Genomic DNA, 16,405 nt, shown 5'->3' with positions numbered 1-16,405 from the left:
TAACCCCCTACCCACCCAAAAAATCAAAGGAAAAAGGGTATCAAGTAAAAAACGAAGTGTAGCAATACCCTTTCCCTTCCATCCTTTTCTCTAACCATCCCCTCCTCCCTCCCACCTCCCAAGTATCCCATTCACCCCCCTAATTCCCCGGCCCATCAACCCTCACCAAAACCTTCCGATCCAACTTCCTCTTCACCGCGCCCAGCACAACCTTCAAAATCCCATCCGCAGTAAGCGTAGGCTGGTCCGCCTTATTCGCCGCATTAAACGTCGCCGTATCAACCATATCCCTTATACTCTCTCTCCGACACAACTCATCATCCAGCTCCCTCAACGCCAGCGTAGCGTTTGGGTCGCGCCCGACTTGGAAAAACTGGATCCCGATCTGGTGCGGCGGGGCGCGCATCTCGTCGAGTCGCCGCGCGGCTTGCGCGATCACTTCGCCGGGCTCGTCCGTGGGCTGTCCGTCGGTGATCACGATGATGTTGATTGGTCGCACGCAGTACACGTCCCCGCCTGAGGCCTTCACCAGGGCCTCGTAGTTCTTCAGGTATGCGCGCAGGATATGGTCGAGGCGCAGCCCGGTGGGCGTCGCGAGGCTCGGCCGCACGAACTTGAACATGTTGTGCACGACGCGCGGCTCCCGCACGCCCCGGTATCCGGACCCGACGGCGCCGCGGGAGGAGTCGCCCCGGTCGGTGGTCCGGTGGTTCAGGAAGTACACGTCTACCCCGTCCTCGTCGTGTTCCATGCAGATTGGTAGGATGGCTGAGATTGCTTTCTGCGTCTCTTCCCATCGACGCTCGGCTTTCATGGAGAGCGAGTCGTCGATTAGGAAGATTGTGTTGAATTCTTTTAGGAAGGCGTATTGGTCGTCTAGCACTGTTTGGGGTGTTGAGGCGGGGAGTTCTGGGGGAGGTTAGTTGGGCGTTTGGTAGATAGGGTTGTGTGTGCTGTGGGGATGATAGGGGGGTAGGGAATAGGGGAAAAGTGGGACAGGGGCTGTGAGATCTTACCAGATACTGCGATAGGCCCGTCCGTCGCCTCACTCGGGGAGTACGGCGGGGGAGGGCTTTGCTGTCTATGGCTGCGCGAGCTGGAGAACAGCCCGGTGAATATAGAGGCACGGCCTTGGCGCTCGCCGGAATCATTCTGGCTGCGGCCGCTAAGGCTCCGACGCAGTGAGAATCCGGAGGGGGAACGACTCCGATTGGAAGAGGAGCGACCCGTTCCTTCGGGAGTTAGGCGGAGCTGCTGAGATTGGCTCGGGCCTGTGTTAAAAGGATTATGGCTCATGGTGAAGTTTTGCTCGTGTCTGCATCTAGCGTATCGGCGTTGACTTGTGTAATCTGGGGTGTTTAAATTAGAGAGGGAGGAAGTTGTGGAAGTTGAGGAAGTCGATAAAGTCGAGGAGGAATAGGAAGAACCCCTAGTCATATATGGCATTGTGTCAGTTGGTTGCTCAGCAAGACTCAGATTTAACTGTCTGTCTTAGTTCAGAGTCTAATGTGGATGGCAAACAAATATGTGTCCGAGTTGGTACGTGTTTGCCTTTCCCCCTTTTTTCCTCTTTGGATGATGGTAATGATTTTGTAAGTTAGTTTGGATATTCTCCACACTTTACTTCATTTTAGAGTTGAACCAACACGGTACTCTGGGGGCAGTGTTTGTTGTTAGTTAACTTGAATTCTTTGTGATCTGAACGTGATATCTAAACTCATCATATTCTGTACTTGTCCGTAATTTATACTACCTTCATTTCTCATACTCATGACTCCTGTGGTGGCCACCTAGAATAATAGTGCCTTTCTCTATGCCTCGTCATTAGCATAGCCATTAACTTCTTTCACCTGAATGTTTCATGAGGTGGATGTCTGGAGATCGAAATATCGACGGCGAAGTACTCCTCATGCTACACTCACGAGATGTTTTCGGCGCGGCTGATACAATAGTGTCACGCTAATTCACTCAGCCTTGATGTGTCTTTCTATCCGTGGGGATGGGATGAATTCCAAACAAAGTGAGAAGGTTGGGGCTGAGCATAACTGTAACTTCCCCTAATGCACCGCCTACCTACAGGTAGGCAGAATCCGATTATTTGAACTCCTATTGGTCCAACCCCTAGGTACCAATAAGCCTATCTGCAAGGAACAATCCCTTAGGAACACCTCCATCAAGCCTGAATGCCTAAAGGCTCAGGCAAAAAACGGATTAGGCATAATTATTATACACCTTATGAAGAAATTATGTAACCTATATAATGACTTCTAATGGACTTCACTTCAATTCTATCGGGCCACAACGGTGCAGTAACTACAAGGAGAGATATGCATCTCCAAGGCTGAATATCAGTAATTCGGAGTTTAAATAACCCTCTAAACCCGTCTACGGATTATAATTCGGCATCTCATCGCTGAAATTCGGCGAGATTACTCTTAGTTGACGCCTGCTCTTCTAATCATTTCTATCATCTGCACATTATACTACCTATGTAGGGTATAACCTGCGATCTAAGATCGCACGATGATCGGATAGTTCGGCTTATAAACTTCCATAGCTACTGCGATGAAACGCATAGATTAGCTAGCCACGAGGCTTGTAGAGCCTCCTTTATACACCATCATCAGAACTCGCGCGCGCCTGTGCCGTGGCGTCCTCCAGGTCTGATATAGCCAGGCCTGGTCTCCCTTTTCAGCCGCCACCAACCAACCCCAATTAATAACAAGGCGTGTGGTGATTGCATATCTTTTCTCCGGATTCATGTACCCCAAGGTATACTTTTAGCCCCACAGGGGGGCCGTCACTTCGACGGCTCGTTCCACAACAGCCTTGACCCTATCCGCAAATGCTTTATGGTTGCATTCAACTTCTAAATCTTCTAGCCAGACCGTAGCCACCATCTTATCTACCTTGATAGTGACGCCCGGGACGGGGATGCCGATCTTGTGTAATCGTTCGAGCTCTGTCTGCTGTCGCAATTCCAGAAGCCGTTCCTCCTCCTCGCCGTCATCTGATAGCTCCATAGAAGCATCTGAAGCGGCGTCGTCGTCGTCGTCTTCCGATTTCTTGGGCTTCTTGTCCTTAACTAGAGGCGGCAACTTCGGAATTGCTACGGGAGCCAAGGCGTCGGCGCCAAACTGAGCTTCGAGAAAGAGGAACAGGCGTTCTAGCCGCTCCGCCGGAGTCAGGTTGGCGTGGGGGTTTCGGGCCGGTAGTCCATGGGAATGCGGATGCTTGCTCGCGGATCCTAAGTAATGTGTTAGTAATCTGGTTAGGCTGATGGAGTGGCAGATTGCTTACGCTTCACAGCAGCAGGGCTGCTCTCTACCGACAAGAGAACTGCCATTACGGCATCGGCAATACCGTCGTTGAGCATATTGCCCTCCCACTCTAATTCTACCTCACCGTTGTTGCGATATCGCACCGTGATACAGCCCATAACCAAGTACGCCGCCACTAATTGTGCAACTTCCTCGTCTGCATCAGGTAGCTTGCCATTCCCATTTGCTTCGGCATCGTAGTTCTCCTTACGGTTCTTGGTCTCTGGTAGCTCCTCGATATTGCCGAAGGTGCCCTCCAATGCCCATTTGATAAGGTCGATGCCAGCTGCACTTAATGTAAATCGTTGCCGGCATGCGATTGTCGAAGTTGTTAGACCCGCATATTCTCTCAAGTCTTCTGGGTCCATGAGTGACATCTTGAAATCATTCTGGACTATGACACCGGCGATCAATTCCGTACTTTGGTCGTCGGGCATGGGTAGTTGTTGGGGAGGGGGAATAGATGCTAGCTTGCCAACAACCTTGGCTACCTTATCCGTCTTGAATGGGATTCGTAGCTCCTCACAATTCCTCGGGCTGTAAACCTTGACTTTATCTGCCTTGCCTGCATTCAACGAAAGCAGTTTCGATTTCAACCGCATCATATTGTGCTGTTCGCCGTGCACCAGAATCTATTCAAGTTAGAGGGGGAGCGTCGTGTAGAAGATACAGGGGGGAGGGACTTACAACTACAGGGGCTGCAACTTCTTCGATGAACTCCTTGTTTTCTTGACCATCAACATGAGCAGCGAAGGAATATTCGGCAACGCTACATCTCCGAGGTATCATGACTTTCTCTCCGTCACCACCAGGCGCTCTCCTGACTGCATGGAGATTTCTTGACATGACAGCTTGGATCTGATCAGGTTCTTGGACGATATGTTTCGCCATGGTGCCCTCGACGCTATAACCTGTAATAATGACACCGTTCTTTTCATTTGGTGCCCACCTCTCTAGCAGTTCTCTACTTACTCCGTTTTGTAGCATACCAGGACTTGCAAGCATAACACAACCACCGACATCGTCGAATCGATCGAGGTTTTTCAGTGATCTGATATACTTGAAATCCCACGGACCTCCTTTACCCGCACCATCTCCTGCAGCTTCTGCTTCGGCCATCCGCTCTCTGAACAAGCGTTTGATATTGTCGTTCATGGCTCCAACATAGGTCTGGTATACGACCATACATTTTCGGGCCAAGTTACTGGCGTAATAAATGGGGATCTTCTGAAATTCCGAGTGCTTACCCCAGTATTCATCTAGAATCAGAAGCAGTTCCTGCGCTCTGCCCAACGCGAACACGGGCATCAGAACCCGTCCGCCACGATTTAGGATACTCGTGATAGATTTCATCAATGCTTGCTCCCTTTCTAACCTAGGAACATGCGTCGAGACTCCATACGTGGACTCGGTGATGAGGACATCGATCTTGATACCTCGAGGGACTTCGGCGGAGACAAGATGTCTATCTTGTTCTCGAGAATAGTCTCCGGTGAAGAATATGTTTAGTCCTGCGATCTCTATGAGAAACATTGCTGCGCCTAGCACATGGCCGGCGGGATATGGGGTGATTCGGATAGATGAGATAGTATGGGTGGTGTGGTAGTCGATTGCTTCAATCTGAGGGAAGGTGTTTAAATGGTCCTGCTCTGTATATACAGGCTGGGACGTAGGGTTCGAGGAAGTATTGCCGACTCGGACACTGTCTTGGATGAGCCATTTGTAGATGGCCTTTGTCGGATGGGTCATGAAGACTCTGCCTCTGAAGTTGGTTTTTGCTAAAACATAAGGGAGAGACGCGGCGTGGTCTATGTGAAAACTTGATTGGGATTAGCATTCTGCTTATATATGGAATACGATAACTATAGACTAAAGGATGTTGTTGATCGCAACAAGCACGGCGGTGACTCGAGGGCGTTGCCGGTTGGGTGGTGGAATAATGTGTTATATTGATAGCTGAATATATAAGAGCAAGATTGCGAATGTCCATAAACATGTAGATGCAATATCATGGTCAAGTACCAAAACCACAACTTCTGTTCGTGGACATGGGAAAATAATGCCACCAGCTTCCACCCCAACCGTTACGAAGCCCTAGACTATCCACGGCCATATTGTATGACGAAGGTGGGAATACGAGACTTACTGGCTAATTAGGAGCACATCAACAGTACTCAGATCAAAGTCGTCGAAGAAAGGGAGAGCAGCAAGACCATCGTATGCAGGGTGCTGACCGGCATCAAGCTATATATTATTGATGATTAGCATAACCTAGCATGATGTGAAGATATCAGCGACTTACCATGACAGTCTTCCCTTTGTATTGGATGATATGACATGATCTACCAACTTCGTTTCCACCTCCAAGGCATAGAAACATCAATTCATCAGCAGGGTCGACGGGTTCTTCATCGATGGTCGCAGCCATTGCCGAGGCCTTGCGCTTGGACGCCATGATTTCTAGAATGTCTGTGACGTTTGAAAGATGGTATCAAAGCCGTGTTGCCTGGTCGCAAAACGTCAACTGCTAATAAAGCTAGAGTACAGTTACACGGTAGGCATCTCAGGACGGTCGCATTGTATGAAGGATGCGAGGGGTTGGTGGAAACCTCAAGATGTACGTCGTGTACGTAACGTAGCTAAGAAATTATCAATTATTGATAGGAAGAGGACGATTGAAGAGAGATAAAGAAAGGTTGATAGGTTGAGGTTACAAGTTTGAAAGCCGGTACAAAACGCGGCTAGGTTGCGGCTACCTACTTAATTGAACTAAACGCGGCGCGTTTGAGTGGGTACCTACCTAGGTACCTACCTGTAGCCCTGGAGGTTTCCCAGTGGATCCTAGCAGCCTGAGAAAATAAAAAGAGGCTTATAGCTACCTAGAAAAGTTGCGGTTTTTATTTGATCCGATAAAAAAGAACGCTCGGGCCAGGTTGAATCATTGCACGTCAAGGCTACAAAGGGAAAAGGGAAAAGAGAGGTCCGTGCATACTGCAACACGAAATCTTTCCAATGGGGACTCAGGGAAGGAAGGAAGCTTTTCTGTGTTGCTGAACTCTTTTAGATCGCCTCCTCACTCAACCTACAAAAAACATCCTATCCGACGCGACGCCGGCCTACCAATAACTTGCGATTATATTCGGCATCATAATAGTCGCTTGCACAAAGATATTATTACACTTATCGTAATAATTTCTACCTTAGACCGTCGGATGGGTTTCAACCAACCGAACAAGACAGGCTCTGTGCCTGCCCAGGACCAGAGATAATAAAGGAACCTCTGACACTTGGTGTCAGTACTTACGCATACACACCAGCAACCGCGACGGTAACGTGGGAGATTGTAGAGCCAGATAACATAGAAGGGCAAATCATTGTTGGGACGAATAGGTGAAAGGTCTTGTGTACCTGGGATAATAATACTAACCATCATACCGCAATCCTCAATCCTCAATCCCAATTCCGACAACGCCATCCAACCTCAACCCACTCAACCAACTTGCGCATCATTCCTCAAAATGTCGTCGCATCCACAACCCACTATGCCTCCGAGGCAATTCTCACCTCAACAATCACCACCGAACCAGACCTACCAGCTTCCTCCTAACAAGAGAGCCAAATTATCTCCAGTCGGAATGACTCTTACTATGCCGTCCGCCGCAACGACACCGCTCGCGTCTCCTCAACCACACACTCCCGTACCTATTCCTACTACCCATATCACAACAACAGCCGCTACCACCATTTCTCAAATTCCGTATTCTAACGCAAAACTTGCGCCTCTACCCGCTACCGCTATGCCATCAATGCCGTCGATGCCTTCGGTCATTACGAACATGGGGCCTCCAGCCATCACCCCGGCAAGTTCCTTCTCTAACGATGCGACGAGACTGCCGCCCAAGCCTGCCGCCAAGGCCGCTCACGCGTACGAAATGGACGATATGTTAATGGGAACCGGTATCGATCTAGAAGAAGAGGCAGAATATATGAACAATCTAGACTCTCGTGCTGGCGGTCAAAGTCATGTGTACGGACCTGGACCGGCAACTCAACTCTCCAACGGCGTTAACGCGCGTACGCAAGAGGACATCGAGGCGGAACAAGCAGATATCGCGTGGAATGAACACGCAGTAAAGTATGCCCGCGAGATAAGCCAGGAGATCAACAATTCATTCTTAGAGCCTGGTTTGCTACACAGACGACTACAAGAAATTGTTCTTAAGCAGGGTCTAACTGTGAATGTGGACTTGAAGCCTGAGGGTGGACGTTTCAGTGGAAGACACCAGAATCCGGCCGAGTTCCCAAAGCCGGAGATTAGATCGTTCTTTCACCATCACCCAGATGGCACAACCGTCCAGGTGCACTCTTCGCATATTCCTCCTGATGCATATTTGGTAGATCAGCTCTCACTACTGTCGTTGGGTACGAAGCAGTACTTGCGTACGCTAGTCGGTGACGCGAATAGAATCGCCACCACGCGACAGACGACCACACATGGTGTAATACCTCAAGAGTGGCAAGATGTGGCTGTTCCGCTACCTGCGGTGAACGGTACTCAGGGTGAAAGCCCACGTACAGGTGCGGAGAGCGCGGTCAGCCCCCGTACAAACCCTCTCAAGCGTACGGCTCTTTTGACCCTAATTAATTTACCTTATTTCATTAAGCTAACTAGGTTATCTAGGTACCGCAGATGAACTTAGCAACGGACTACCCACTCCCGTCTCGGAAGCTTCTCCGACGAATCATCTAATCGATGCTTTCACCACTAACGGAAAGGGTGCCCGCAACACGGAAGAAAATCGACTAAGAAAACGACTGAAGCGTCAAGAGAAGCAGAACGGCGAGAAGGAGGGAGCTGATGGTACATCACGAGCCGGGTCTGTAGCGCCCGGTACGCCCGGATCTATTGCGCCAGAACCGGGTGAGAAGCCAGCCCCGAAGAAGGAGAGTAAGAAAGCAGCCTCCAAGCAAGAGGCGAGCAGTACTACAGTGAATGCGACTCTCGGTCTCTTCGTCGGCTCCAAGAAGAAGAAATATTCGTGGATGACGCAGGCTGCAGGCGGATCTGGTAGTGGAACGAGTACGCCTCGACTGCCAGGCGCTGGACCAGGCGCGCCAGGTGGTACGAATGCTGGAGGTAAGGCCCAGCAGGGTCCACTCACAAAGGCGGGTGTTTCCCACCTAGGACAGTTCCGCGAAGATTCCGAGAAGGGAAAGAATATTCAGCTTCGCGATTGGGTAGTTATCCTCGAGGAACATGGAACCGATCCGAGATCCTTGCAGAACGCGTATAGTATTCTCGACAGATCATGGAAGGGCGGTGTGGAAAATACGTCGACATAACAGACGGATAACCTCGAAGAATTCGTACGGCGAATCTACAAGTTCGAGCTCGGCCAATCCAATCTTGGATCGAAAGGTTACGAGGTGAAATTACTTTTTGAGGAACCTACCCCTCCGGCCTCCTCGCGTTGTATTGTCTATACCTATTTTTTTTCTACGTTTACTACAGCCAGGCGTTTTAAGACCGAGAGGATATCAAGGGAGGTCACGGTTGGCATTGCATTTTCTGGTTTTCGCCTACCCCATGGTCGATTAGTGGAAACAAGAGACGAACGGAGGGGGAAGGAGGGTACGTACGATAAGGAATGGCCTCATTAGCGGGTGTGCGTATGCTGGTGTGTTCGTCCGAGGATAAAGAACCTGGCAGGTCTGCAATTCTTTTACGGCCAGTTCTTAGTAATGATGCTGGCTATATGCAGACGGCTACTAGGTATACCTCGCTAGTAGTCAGAGTTAGTTAGCAGATCAGAAAGGAAAAAATCGATTGCGTTTCTGCACAATTGCCCGAGCTAATACACGGCGAGGAATGGCCAAAAAAAAGAAATAACCTCACGTTTTATTACAGGGTCCTAGATGTGAGATATGGATGTTGATTTGTTGTGTTTGTTGTAAGACTACGTAGATGTGACGTCGACTTGTTTGTTCCCCAGCATGGATTCGGCCTCGGCCGCATCCAAGTGACGTCGGGGCGAAGTGGGGAACGAACCCTTCTCCGACTAAACTGTCTAAGAATATCTAATATGTATCACGCCAGGAACATCCCGAGTCGGTTAATTTTCCGGGTTTCCTATTTCCCTTTCTACTCCTCGGTCCGTAACACAGTTCGAAGACATACGCTCGTTTTTGATTCGAGCGAGTTTTATCGGGTCGTTTATCGCATACTTGCAGACCTACTACGTACTTGATTTTGAGCGCTTTGTTTCGTGGCCTCGTTTGCGGGTTATCTAATTCGTACACTTATCTACGTCAGAGGTGTCCGAGATCGCGTTGAAGATGGCTAAAGCAGTAAGATACATCACTCCTTCATAATTCGGGGAAAAGGTACACGATAGGGAGATATAATGAATATAGCCATGGATTACTATGAGATAACCACTTGTATAACATTGTGTGAGAATATTCATTGCTAATCGGTATCATAGGCGATTGGTCAGATCTGCTCGAGCAACTCAATGGCTCATAACCTCGAGCAGTGCGTTAAGCTCGTGGGTCAAGCTGCAGCCGCCGGTGCTAAAGTATGTAGGAGATTGAGTTTCTCTTTCTTGTGGGCCTTGATACAAGTTTAAGCTGGTAGTCTTGCTCGATACTCCATTTTATAGCTCTTGCTGGTCGGAGAAAGCCGAAGTGAGAAGCAAGAAGCTATATCCATACAACTTGCTGTCCTAAGCTCCAAACATGCCCATACTCCTATCCGAAGTGTCTACATCACCCAGGACCAACTTCCTTACTTAATAACCAACCCCAACTAACACCCCTAGGTCCTCTTCCTCCCCGAAGCATCCGACTACATCGGCACCTCAGCCGCAGAATCGCTCTCCCTCGCCAAACCCATCAGCAGCTCCCCCTTCGTCAACGGCTTGTGTTCCGCCGCCGCAGAGCACAACCTAGCAGTCCACGTCGGGATCCACGTCCCCGTAGCCGTAAAGCCCACCACAGACACCAGCAACCCAGTCCTAAACAGCGTCCCGGAATCCGAAGACGCCGACACCATCGCCGCCACCTCTCCATCCCCATCCTCCCCACCCCCCTCAGACCAAGCCGCCAAACCCGACACCCCCTCACCAAAAATAAAGCTCTACAACCGCACAATCTACATAACCCCAACCGGCACCCTCCTCGAAAACAGTTCCTACGACAAACTGCATCTATTCAACTACCCCAACGCCTCCCTCCGAGAAAGCACCACCACCCAAGCCGGCTCGCGCTTCACGCCCCCCTTCCCCTCCCCCATCGGCCGTCTCGGGTCTCTAATCTGCTTCGACCTACGCTTCCCCGAAGCAGCACTACACCTCACGACGCGCTCACACATGACGCCCCCCTCATACCCGCTCGCAAACCCCGTCCCCAACTCCCCCAACCCTCTAAACCCAAGCTCGTACCCCTCCCCGGCGCAAATCCTGCTGTACCCCTCCGCGTTCACCGTAGCGACAGGAACAGCGCACTGGCTGCCACTTCTACGCGCGCGGGCGATCGAGACGCAGTCATACGTGATTGCCGCCGCGCAAGTGGGGCTGCATAACCCCGGGTCGTCGGGGCGGGTGAGTTATGGGCGGAGCGCGGTGATTGATCCGTGGGGACGGGAGGTGTTGGTTATGAAGGGGGTTAAAGGGGAGGAAGGGAAGGAGGAGGCGGAGGAGGGGGCGGTGGGGGAGTTGGGGGTTGTGGAGATTGATCTGAAGGAGTGGGAGAGGGTTAGGGAGGGGATGCCGTTGGTTAGGAGGACGTGAGTTTGCTCTCTCTTTTTTTTTTTTTTAATTCCCTGCTTTTTAGCCCCCTGATTTTGATATTACTTACCTACTGGTTATGCTAGTAGAATCTGGTATGTTGACTGACTGTTTCTAGGGACGTCTATCCCGAAGTTTAGGATGTTAATATGGGAAAGGATCGAGTTAAATAGAAAAATAAGAAAAAAAGCACGTTTGGATACTTCCGCATGAGCTCTACACAATCACTACATTCAAGTCATAAAATGGTGGTGACGGTTCTGTATTCGTCAATGCTGCTCTAGCGTATGTACTGACTTGTAGAGTCCAGCCCATATACAACCATCAAGTCCACCCTCACACCCCTTGGTCATTCCTCGACTATGACAGCTACCGAAAACCGGGCAACCTCCAGGAGTACTTGTACCAACGCCACATTGCAAAAGCCATCCGTCATTCGAGCTGGGCACTCCAGACTCGTTTTTTCCGTTTCAGTAAATCATTTGCCAATCATGCTCGTGATGCGAATTGAGAGAATAACACCTTCCGTTGCCAATCCGTCCTTACGCCATTGCTGGATTATCAACGAAAACCATGCCTGTCGAGATATTAAGCATGGCAAAAACTGCGGTGCTTATCCACTAAATGCCTAGGCATCGAAAAGAAAAGGAAAGAAAAAAACTGCATAATGCAATAACCGTATTAATACACGGGATAAGCGTCGTATGGGAACATTAAAGTCGGTAAGACGTCGAGTAGAGGGTTATGTCCCGACTATGTAGATCATGCTATTGTCCGACGACAATGCCAATCCATTTGTTGAACGCGTGTTAAGAGGTGACTTATTGGGTCGTAGCTTGGCGGAATGAGTTGCCTCTTCCTCGAGGACCGCCGAATCCGCGTCCACGGCTGTTGCCACGTCCACGACCGCGGCCGCGGTAAGCGCCGCGATAACCACCATCGACACTTCCTTGCCCGAATGTCTCCATGTTCTTGCGCTGCTCCTCGCCACGCCATTCTCGCCCACCGGGCTTTTGACCTCCGTTCTCGGCACGATCCTTGGCTTCACTAGAGATGTTGTCGAAAAAGGACCTGGTCTTGTTGTACGCGACCGGCACAGCAGTGGGCTCCTCAGATGGCGATTGCTCGGACGTGGGTCCATTAGAAGTCTCGGTGACGGGAGAACCGCCGATGGCCCCCTTCACGTCTTGCTTGTTGAACTTGGCATTCCCGGCAGCGAAATCGAAATCTGCGTCGGGAACGTTGACCTTGCTCGCTCCACCTCCGCGTCCACCACGTCCACGACCTCTGCCATTCGTAGGGTTTCTCGAGGCATTGATGCGCATCTCGTTGACCTTCTTGGTCAAGTTGTCCATCAGATTACCGCCGTTCTGAGGCTGAGGTTGAGCTTGAACCGGGGCTTCGACACGAGGATTGTCAAGTTTGGCCATTGCACTTGCAACGGCAGCCTTCGCAGCTTGAGTGGCGTCCTTGAGAGTAGCAGCGGTCACCGGACCGTTGGCTTGCTCACCTGTGGTTCTAGTCGTGACGGCAGTGGCGGTAACTTGTGAGGCGAGTTTCGAAGCGAAAGTGGGCGGCGGGATGGGCACAACGGGGGTAACTCGGTTACTCTTAGGTCCGGTTGGGACAGACTTCTTCTCGGGCGCGCTAGTCGAGGGCGCATTCGTCGTGGTGAGAGAATCTGCAGTTGCCTTAACTTCAGCCGCAGTGGGCTTTGACTCAACCGGCGGAGTCGGCGCGGCACTCGAGACAGGTTGCATCGGCTGTTGTCCAAGACTCTTAGGCTCTGTAGGTAACTCGACCGCGGGATGACCACCCACTCTTTGTTTATCGACACCGGCGCCAATAGGGACTGGCTTGTTGCCATCCTGCTGAGGTGTCACTCTCATGCCTTGACCAGGGACACCCGGGGGTCCTTGAGGACCGGGACCAGGCGGGTATCCAAAGCTATTCCACGGACCCGGTGCACCAGGTCCACCAGCTGGAAAGCCTTGGCCGGGAGGAAACCAACCCGGAGGGGGAGGGTAGGGCATTCCAGGAAAGCCTTGGCCTGGAACGGGGCCGGGATGTCCACCACGTCCCCATTGTGCAGGAGGAGGAGGGTAGAAGGGGTTCGGCTGGTAGGGGCTTTGTCCATAGCCTGGAGCGCCAGGACCAGGTGGCATGACACCAGGAGGGCCCTGAGGAACCTGATGACCCTGGGGGCCTTGCGGTCGGGTACGGGCCTAGATATTAGGACACATGGTTAACATCAATGTTTCGCGAAACGATGAGTTGTTTAAAGAATGTGACAAGTCCATAATAGATCAGAAGGAAGGCAACGGAAAAATCAACATTGTTTTGTTTGCGCATTTCTGTCGAATAAAAGGTTTACATCCGAAATATTTCATCATAATAAATGGACATGGTATATCATGTAATAGAATTAGGAAATCCGAGATATGACTTACGCCTACAATAGCAGGGTCATCGGGGACCTTAGGTGGCTGGTTTTCCTTAGGAGGTGCCGGGGCTTGTTCGATGCGCAAGTCTTTCACATCACTACCACGGAAGACGATGTATTCGTAGACCTGATCTGAGGGCGCAATCTCCTCATCCGGGTTACCTTTTCGTCCTTCGGTGCCGAACGACTTGACATTTTCGAGGGAGACTGTGGACTCTTCAGAATTGATCTCGTGCAATATACCCGAGTATCTAATAAAAGTCAGACGAAAAGCTCGATTAAGTTGAGACGGTTTGAGGGGTGCTTACCGAATATCGCTCTTGGATATCAAAGAGATTCGTGAACTGTGTCATGATCGCGTCGCGTTAGCAGTCTGTATCGTGAAGTACGTTGTGCATGGTGCATGCTGAAAGGATCAACTGAAATTAGCTGGAATTGAAGAGGGGAAAATACATACCCAAGGAATTCAGACATGATGTCAGAAAAATGTGCGCGATACGCGCAAGAAGAGAAAGTTGATGCAGCGGAGATTGAAGAAAGTGATGATGTGCGGTGTTGAGGATTGAAAAGTATGTCGAGAAAGTATGAAGTATGAAGTATGGTAAATTGTTGAACGATGTAAGGTGTAAGGATTGGGAGGGAAGAAACGAAAACGAGAGGCTGAATTTCTCTAGTAAAGAAGTAAAAAATTCAACGATCGGTTGGTTAATCACACCAGTCCCAAAAGGTAAAGTTAAGGTTTTTCGTGCATCAGCTGGGGACCTAGTGTTTTGCAGGTGATAGCAGCTGCTAGTTTACAGCTAGTCCACAGTGGAATATGTTTTTTGTGCCTTTAAATGTGCTTTTGCTACTACATATGTACCTAGGTACATTGTACACCACACAGATTTTAATTTTTATCACTAATTTGCTAGAAATATCAATGTACTTTGTTGGTATTCGGTACTTATATAATTGTCACAGCTCTCAACATTTAAATGTTCACTTCGAGGTACTGTACAAATATAAGTTCAAAATGATTTCTATTGATGTAACACCAATTGCTAAATATTTATTTATTTGTCCTGTGCAGGATATCATTGTATTATTTCCCTTAAAAAACACAACTTCGTCACATAATCCCCGGTCTATCACCCACATACGGGTTGCTACTCTAGGTACTTTCCCTAAATATTCAGATAATAATATCCATATGTCGTTATTATTATTAAATAAATCTACGAAAACAACATGGCCACAATCAATGATAAGCCTTTAATAGCCATAAAAATTTAGCCCACAACAATTCACAGAAATGGCATGGAAAATATCGTTATTAATTAGGTATCTAAGTATTAGGTAGGTATGTATGTATGTACCTAGTCAGATAGGTCGGAAGAATCTGAACCTGAGCTACTTGTGGTATCATCGTTTTCTTGCTCGTCGATTTCTTCGTTTATATTCTCACCCTCCTCGCTTAAATATTCCACGAGGCTAGTGCCTTGTCGCTTTTTAGATCTTCCCACCTTCTCTTCCACCACGACATATCCATCAGGGATAGCTGTTGAGTTACTTGGCAGTATGCAGATAGTTGGAAATTCCACAATATCGAGATCGGGTAGAATGTTGGCCAGGCTATCTGTCGGTCGTAAGGGGACGAGCTTCTGGGATTCCCTCGAAGGTGTCCTCGGCTTGAGATAGAAGAACCGGTACTTGTCTTTCGGTTCTTCGCTTATGTGGGACCCTAGAGTCTCGTTGTTCCACGTAGTCGTGCCTGAGTCTTGCATTATACATTCTCCACCGCTCCAAGCAGTTGTGGCCACGTCTTGGGCGCTTCCGGCGAGTATTTTCTTTCCCTCCGAAGCCTTCTGTTTCTTCTCTTTCACACGCTCTTGGTCGCTAAGTTGTCGCTGACGATAATATTCTTGAGTCTCTGCAAACCCGATGTAGAGTGGTACTTCGTCTAGTACTTTATGCAGGAGTCTTGAGGGCTTTGGCTTTTGGTTGTTGTCTTGGTTGCTGTCTCCTTCGATAGGAGCAATCCCTTTCCACTCGAACCATTCCACCTGCCAGTTCATAGTCCTTGTACGTTTGTTCCAGCTTGTCTTGTTTTCTTTCGCTCGAGTCATGCCATAAGGAACGGAAGAGACATTGATACCCAGCTGTCGCATTCGTTGTATCGAATTCCTATCCCATCTTCTTGAGCTTTCTTCGAAAGTAACCCTTCCTCTACTTTGTCCCTTATGCAGGCGTGCTCGTTTATTAGGCGGGGGGCGCGAAGTGGTATCCTCTTGAGGTAATATCTCCTTCTCTTCCCTTAATATCTTCTCGGTTCGCTCCACGGATCTCTCAATCTTGGTTAGGAAGTTGTAGTCGTGGTCGATACCAGCGTCGGTTTTTAACTTCTCTCGTGGTATGTATGCGGTCGCATCGCGTTCTCCATTACACGACGACCACTTCTTGTGTTTCTTCACACATGTCAGGGAACACGTTCTTGTTCCGCATCGTGGGCATTTGTATTTAGGTGTTTGAATGTGGCAGATAGTACAGAGCGATGTTAACAAAGGATCTGCCATGATAGCTACTAGGCAATAATGGGACGCCTTCCGAATGCTCGAGGTTCGTGTATAGAAGTAGCTGATCACCTGGGCGGCTCGAAACTTTAAACAGATTGTAATTGTTCGGCGGGAACTGATGAGATTGAGAAGTTCGTTGAGACGCGCTATTGGATATCAGAACTTTGGAAGCTTCAAAATTCTGGAGTATGGTCTTATCGATATCTAACCGCTCATAACCTTGTTGAACCTTATTGCCATGTGCGAAATCCCGTAAAATGATATCACCTCCCCGGCTCTTCTTGCATGCACATTTAAATA

The 16,405-nt window shown here is 49.4% G+C and overlaps 6 protein-coding genes across 6 annotated transcripts; 2 read left to right on the top strand and 4 right to left on the bottom strand.

Annotated features, from left to right (window-relative positions):
- Nucleotides 1–134: 134 nt before the first annotated feature.
- Nucleotides 135–2,013, bottom strand: GGS22DRAFT_163937 (uncharacterized protein). Its single transcript, XM_047961454.1, has 2 exons — nt 1,017–2,013; nt 135–909 (listed from the first exon to the last, which is right to left on the bottom strand). The coding sequence occupies exons 1-2, from the start codon at nt 1,444–1,446 to the stop codon at nt 140–142; spliced, it is 1,200 nt and encodes a 399-aa protein (XP_047818452.1). The 5' UTR covers nt 1,447–2,013; the 3' UTR covers nt 135–139.
- Nucleotides 2,014–2,303: 290 nt separating this feature from the next.
- On the bottom strand, nt 2,304–6,133 carry GGS22DRAFT_163936 (beta-lactamase-like protein). Its single transcript, XM_047961453.1, has 5 exons — nt 5,623–6,133; nt 5,467–5,564; nt 4,008–5,139; nt 3,301–3,952; nt 2,304–3,247 (listed from the first exon to the last, which is right to left on the bottom strand). The coding sequence occupies exons 1-5, from the start codon at nt 5,773–5,775 to the stop codon at nt 2,781–2,783; spliced, it is 2,502 nt and encodes an 833-aa protein (XP_047818451.1). The 5' UTR covers nt 5,776–6,133; the 3' UTR covers nt 2,304–2,780.
- A 209-nt stretch (nt 6,134–6,342) lies between these two features.
- On the top strand, nt 6,343–8,816 carry GGS22DRAFT_144832 (uncharacterized protein). The gene is made up of 2 exons (XM_047958846.1): nt 6,343–7,940; nt 8,002–8,816. The coding sequence occupies exons 1-2, from the start codon at nt 6,839–6,841 to the stop codon at nt 8,661–8,663; spliced, it is 1,764 nt and encodes a 587-aa protein (XP_047818450.1). The 5' UTR covers nt 6,343–6,838; the 3' UTR covers nt 8,664–8,816.
- An 840-nt stretch (nt 8,817–9,656) lies between these two features.
- Nucleotides 9,657–11,247, top strand: GGS22DRAFT_188824 (carbon-nitrogen hydrolase; the record flags this gene model as incomplete). Its single annotated transcript, XM_047964767.1, has 4 exons — nt 9,657–9,668; nt 9,806–9,898; nt 10,142–11,106; nt 11,226–11,247. 4 exons carry the CDS (start codon nt 9,657–9,659, stop codon nt 11,245–11,247), a joined length of 1,092 nt encoding a protein of 363 aa, XP_047818449.1.
- A 69-nt stretch (nt 11,248–11,316) lies between these two features.
- Nucleotides 11,317–14,313, bottom strand: GGS22DRAFT_163929 (Scd6-like Sm domain-containing protein). Its single transcript, XM_047961452.1, has 4 exons — nt 14,008–14,313; nt 13,859–13,894; nt 13,558–13,801; nt 11,317–13,332 (listed from the first exon to the last, which is right to left on the bottom strand). Exons 1-4 carry the CDS (start codon nt 14,022–14,024, stop codon nt 11,929–11,931), a joined length of 1,701 nt encoding a protein of 566 aa, XP_047818448.1. The 5' UTR covers nt 14,025–14,313; the 3' UTR covers nt 11,317–11,928.
- Nucleotides 14,314–14,887: 574 nt separating this feature from the next.
- Nucleotides 14,888–16,359, bottom strand: GGS22DRAFT_163928 (uncharacterized protein). Its single transcript, XM_047961451.1, has one exon. It carries the CDS (start codon nt 16,103–16,105, stop codon nt 14,909–14,911), a length of 1,197 nt encoding a protein of 398 aa, XP_047818447.1. The 5' UTR covers nt 16,106–16,359; the 3' UTR covers nt 14,888–14,908.
- Between the last annotated feature and the right edge of the window lie 46 nt (nt 16,360–16,405).

This window comes from Annulohypoxylon maeteangense (assembly GCF_022496945.1).
Source record: "Annulohypoxylon maeteangense strain CBS 123835 unplaced genomic scaffold GGS22scaffold_9, whole genome shotgun sequence".
Lineage (NCBI taxonomy): Eukaryota > Fungi > Ascomycota > Sordariomycetes > Xylariales > Hypoxylaceae > Annulohypoxylon > Annulohypoxylon maeteangense.
The sequence above is the reverse complement of the archived record's forward strand: the minus strand, read 5'-3'. Positions and strand labels throughout refer to the sequence as shown.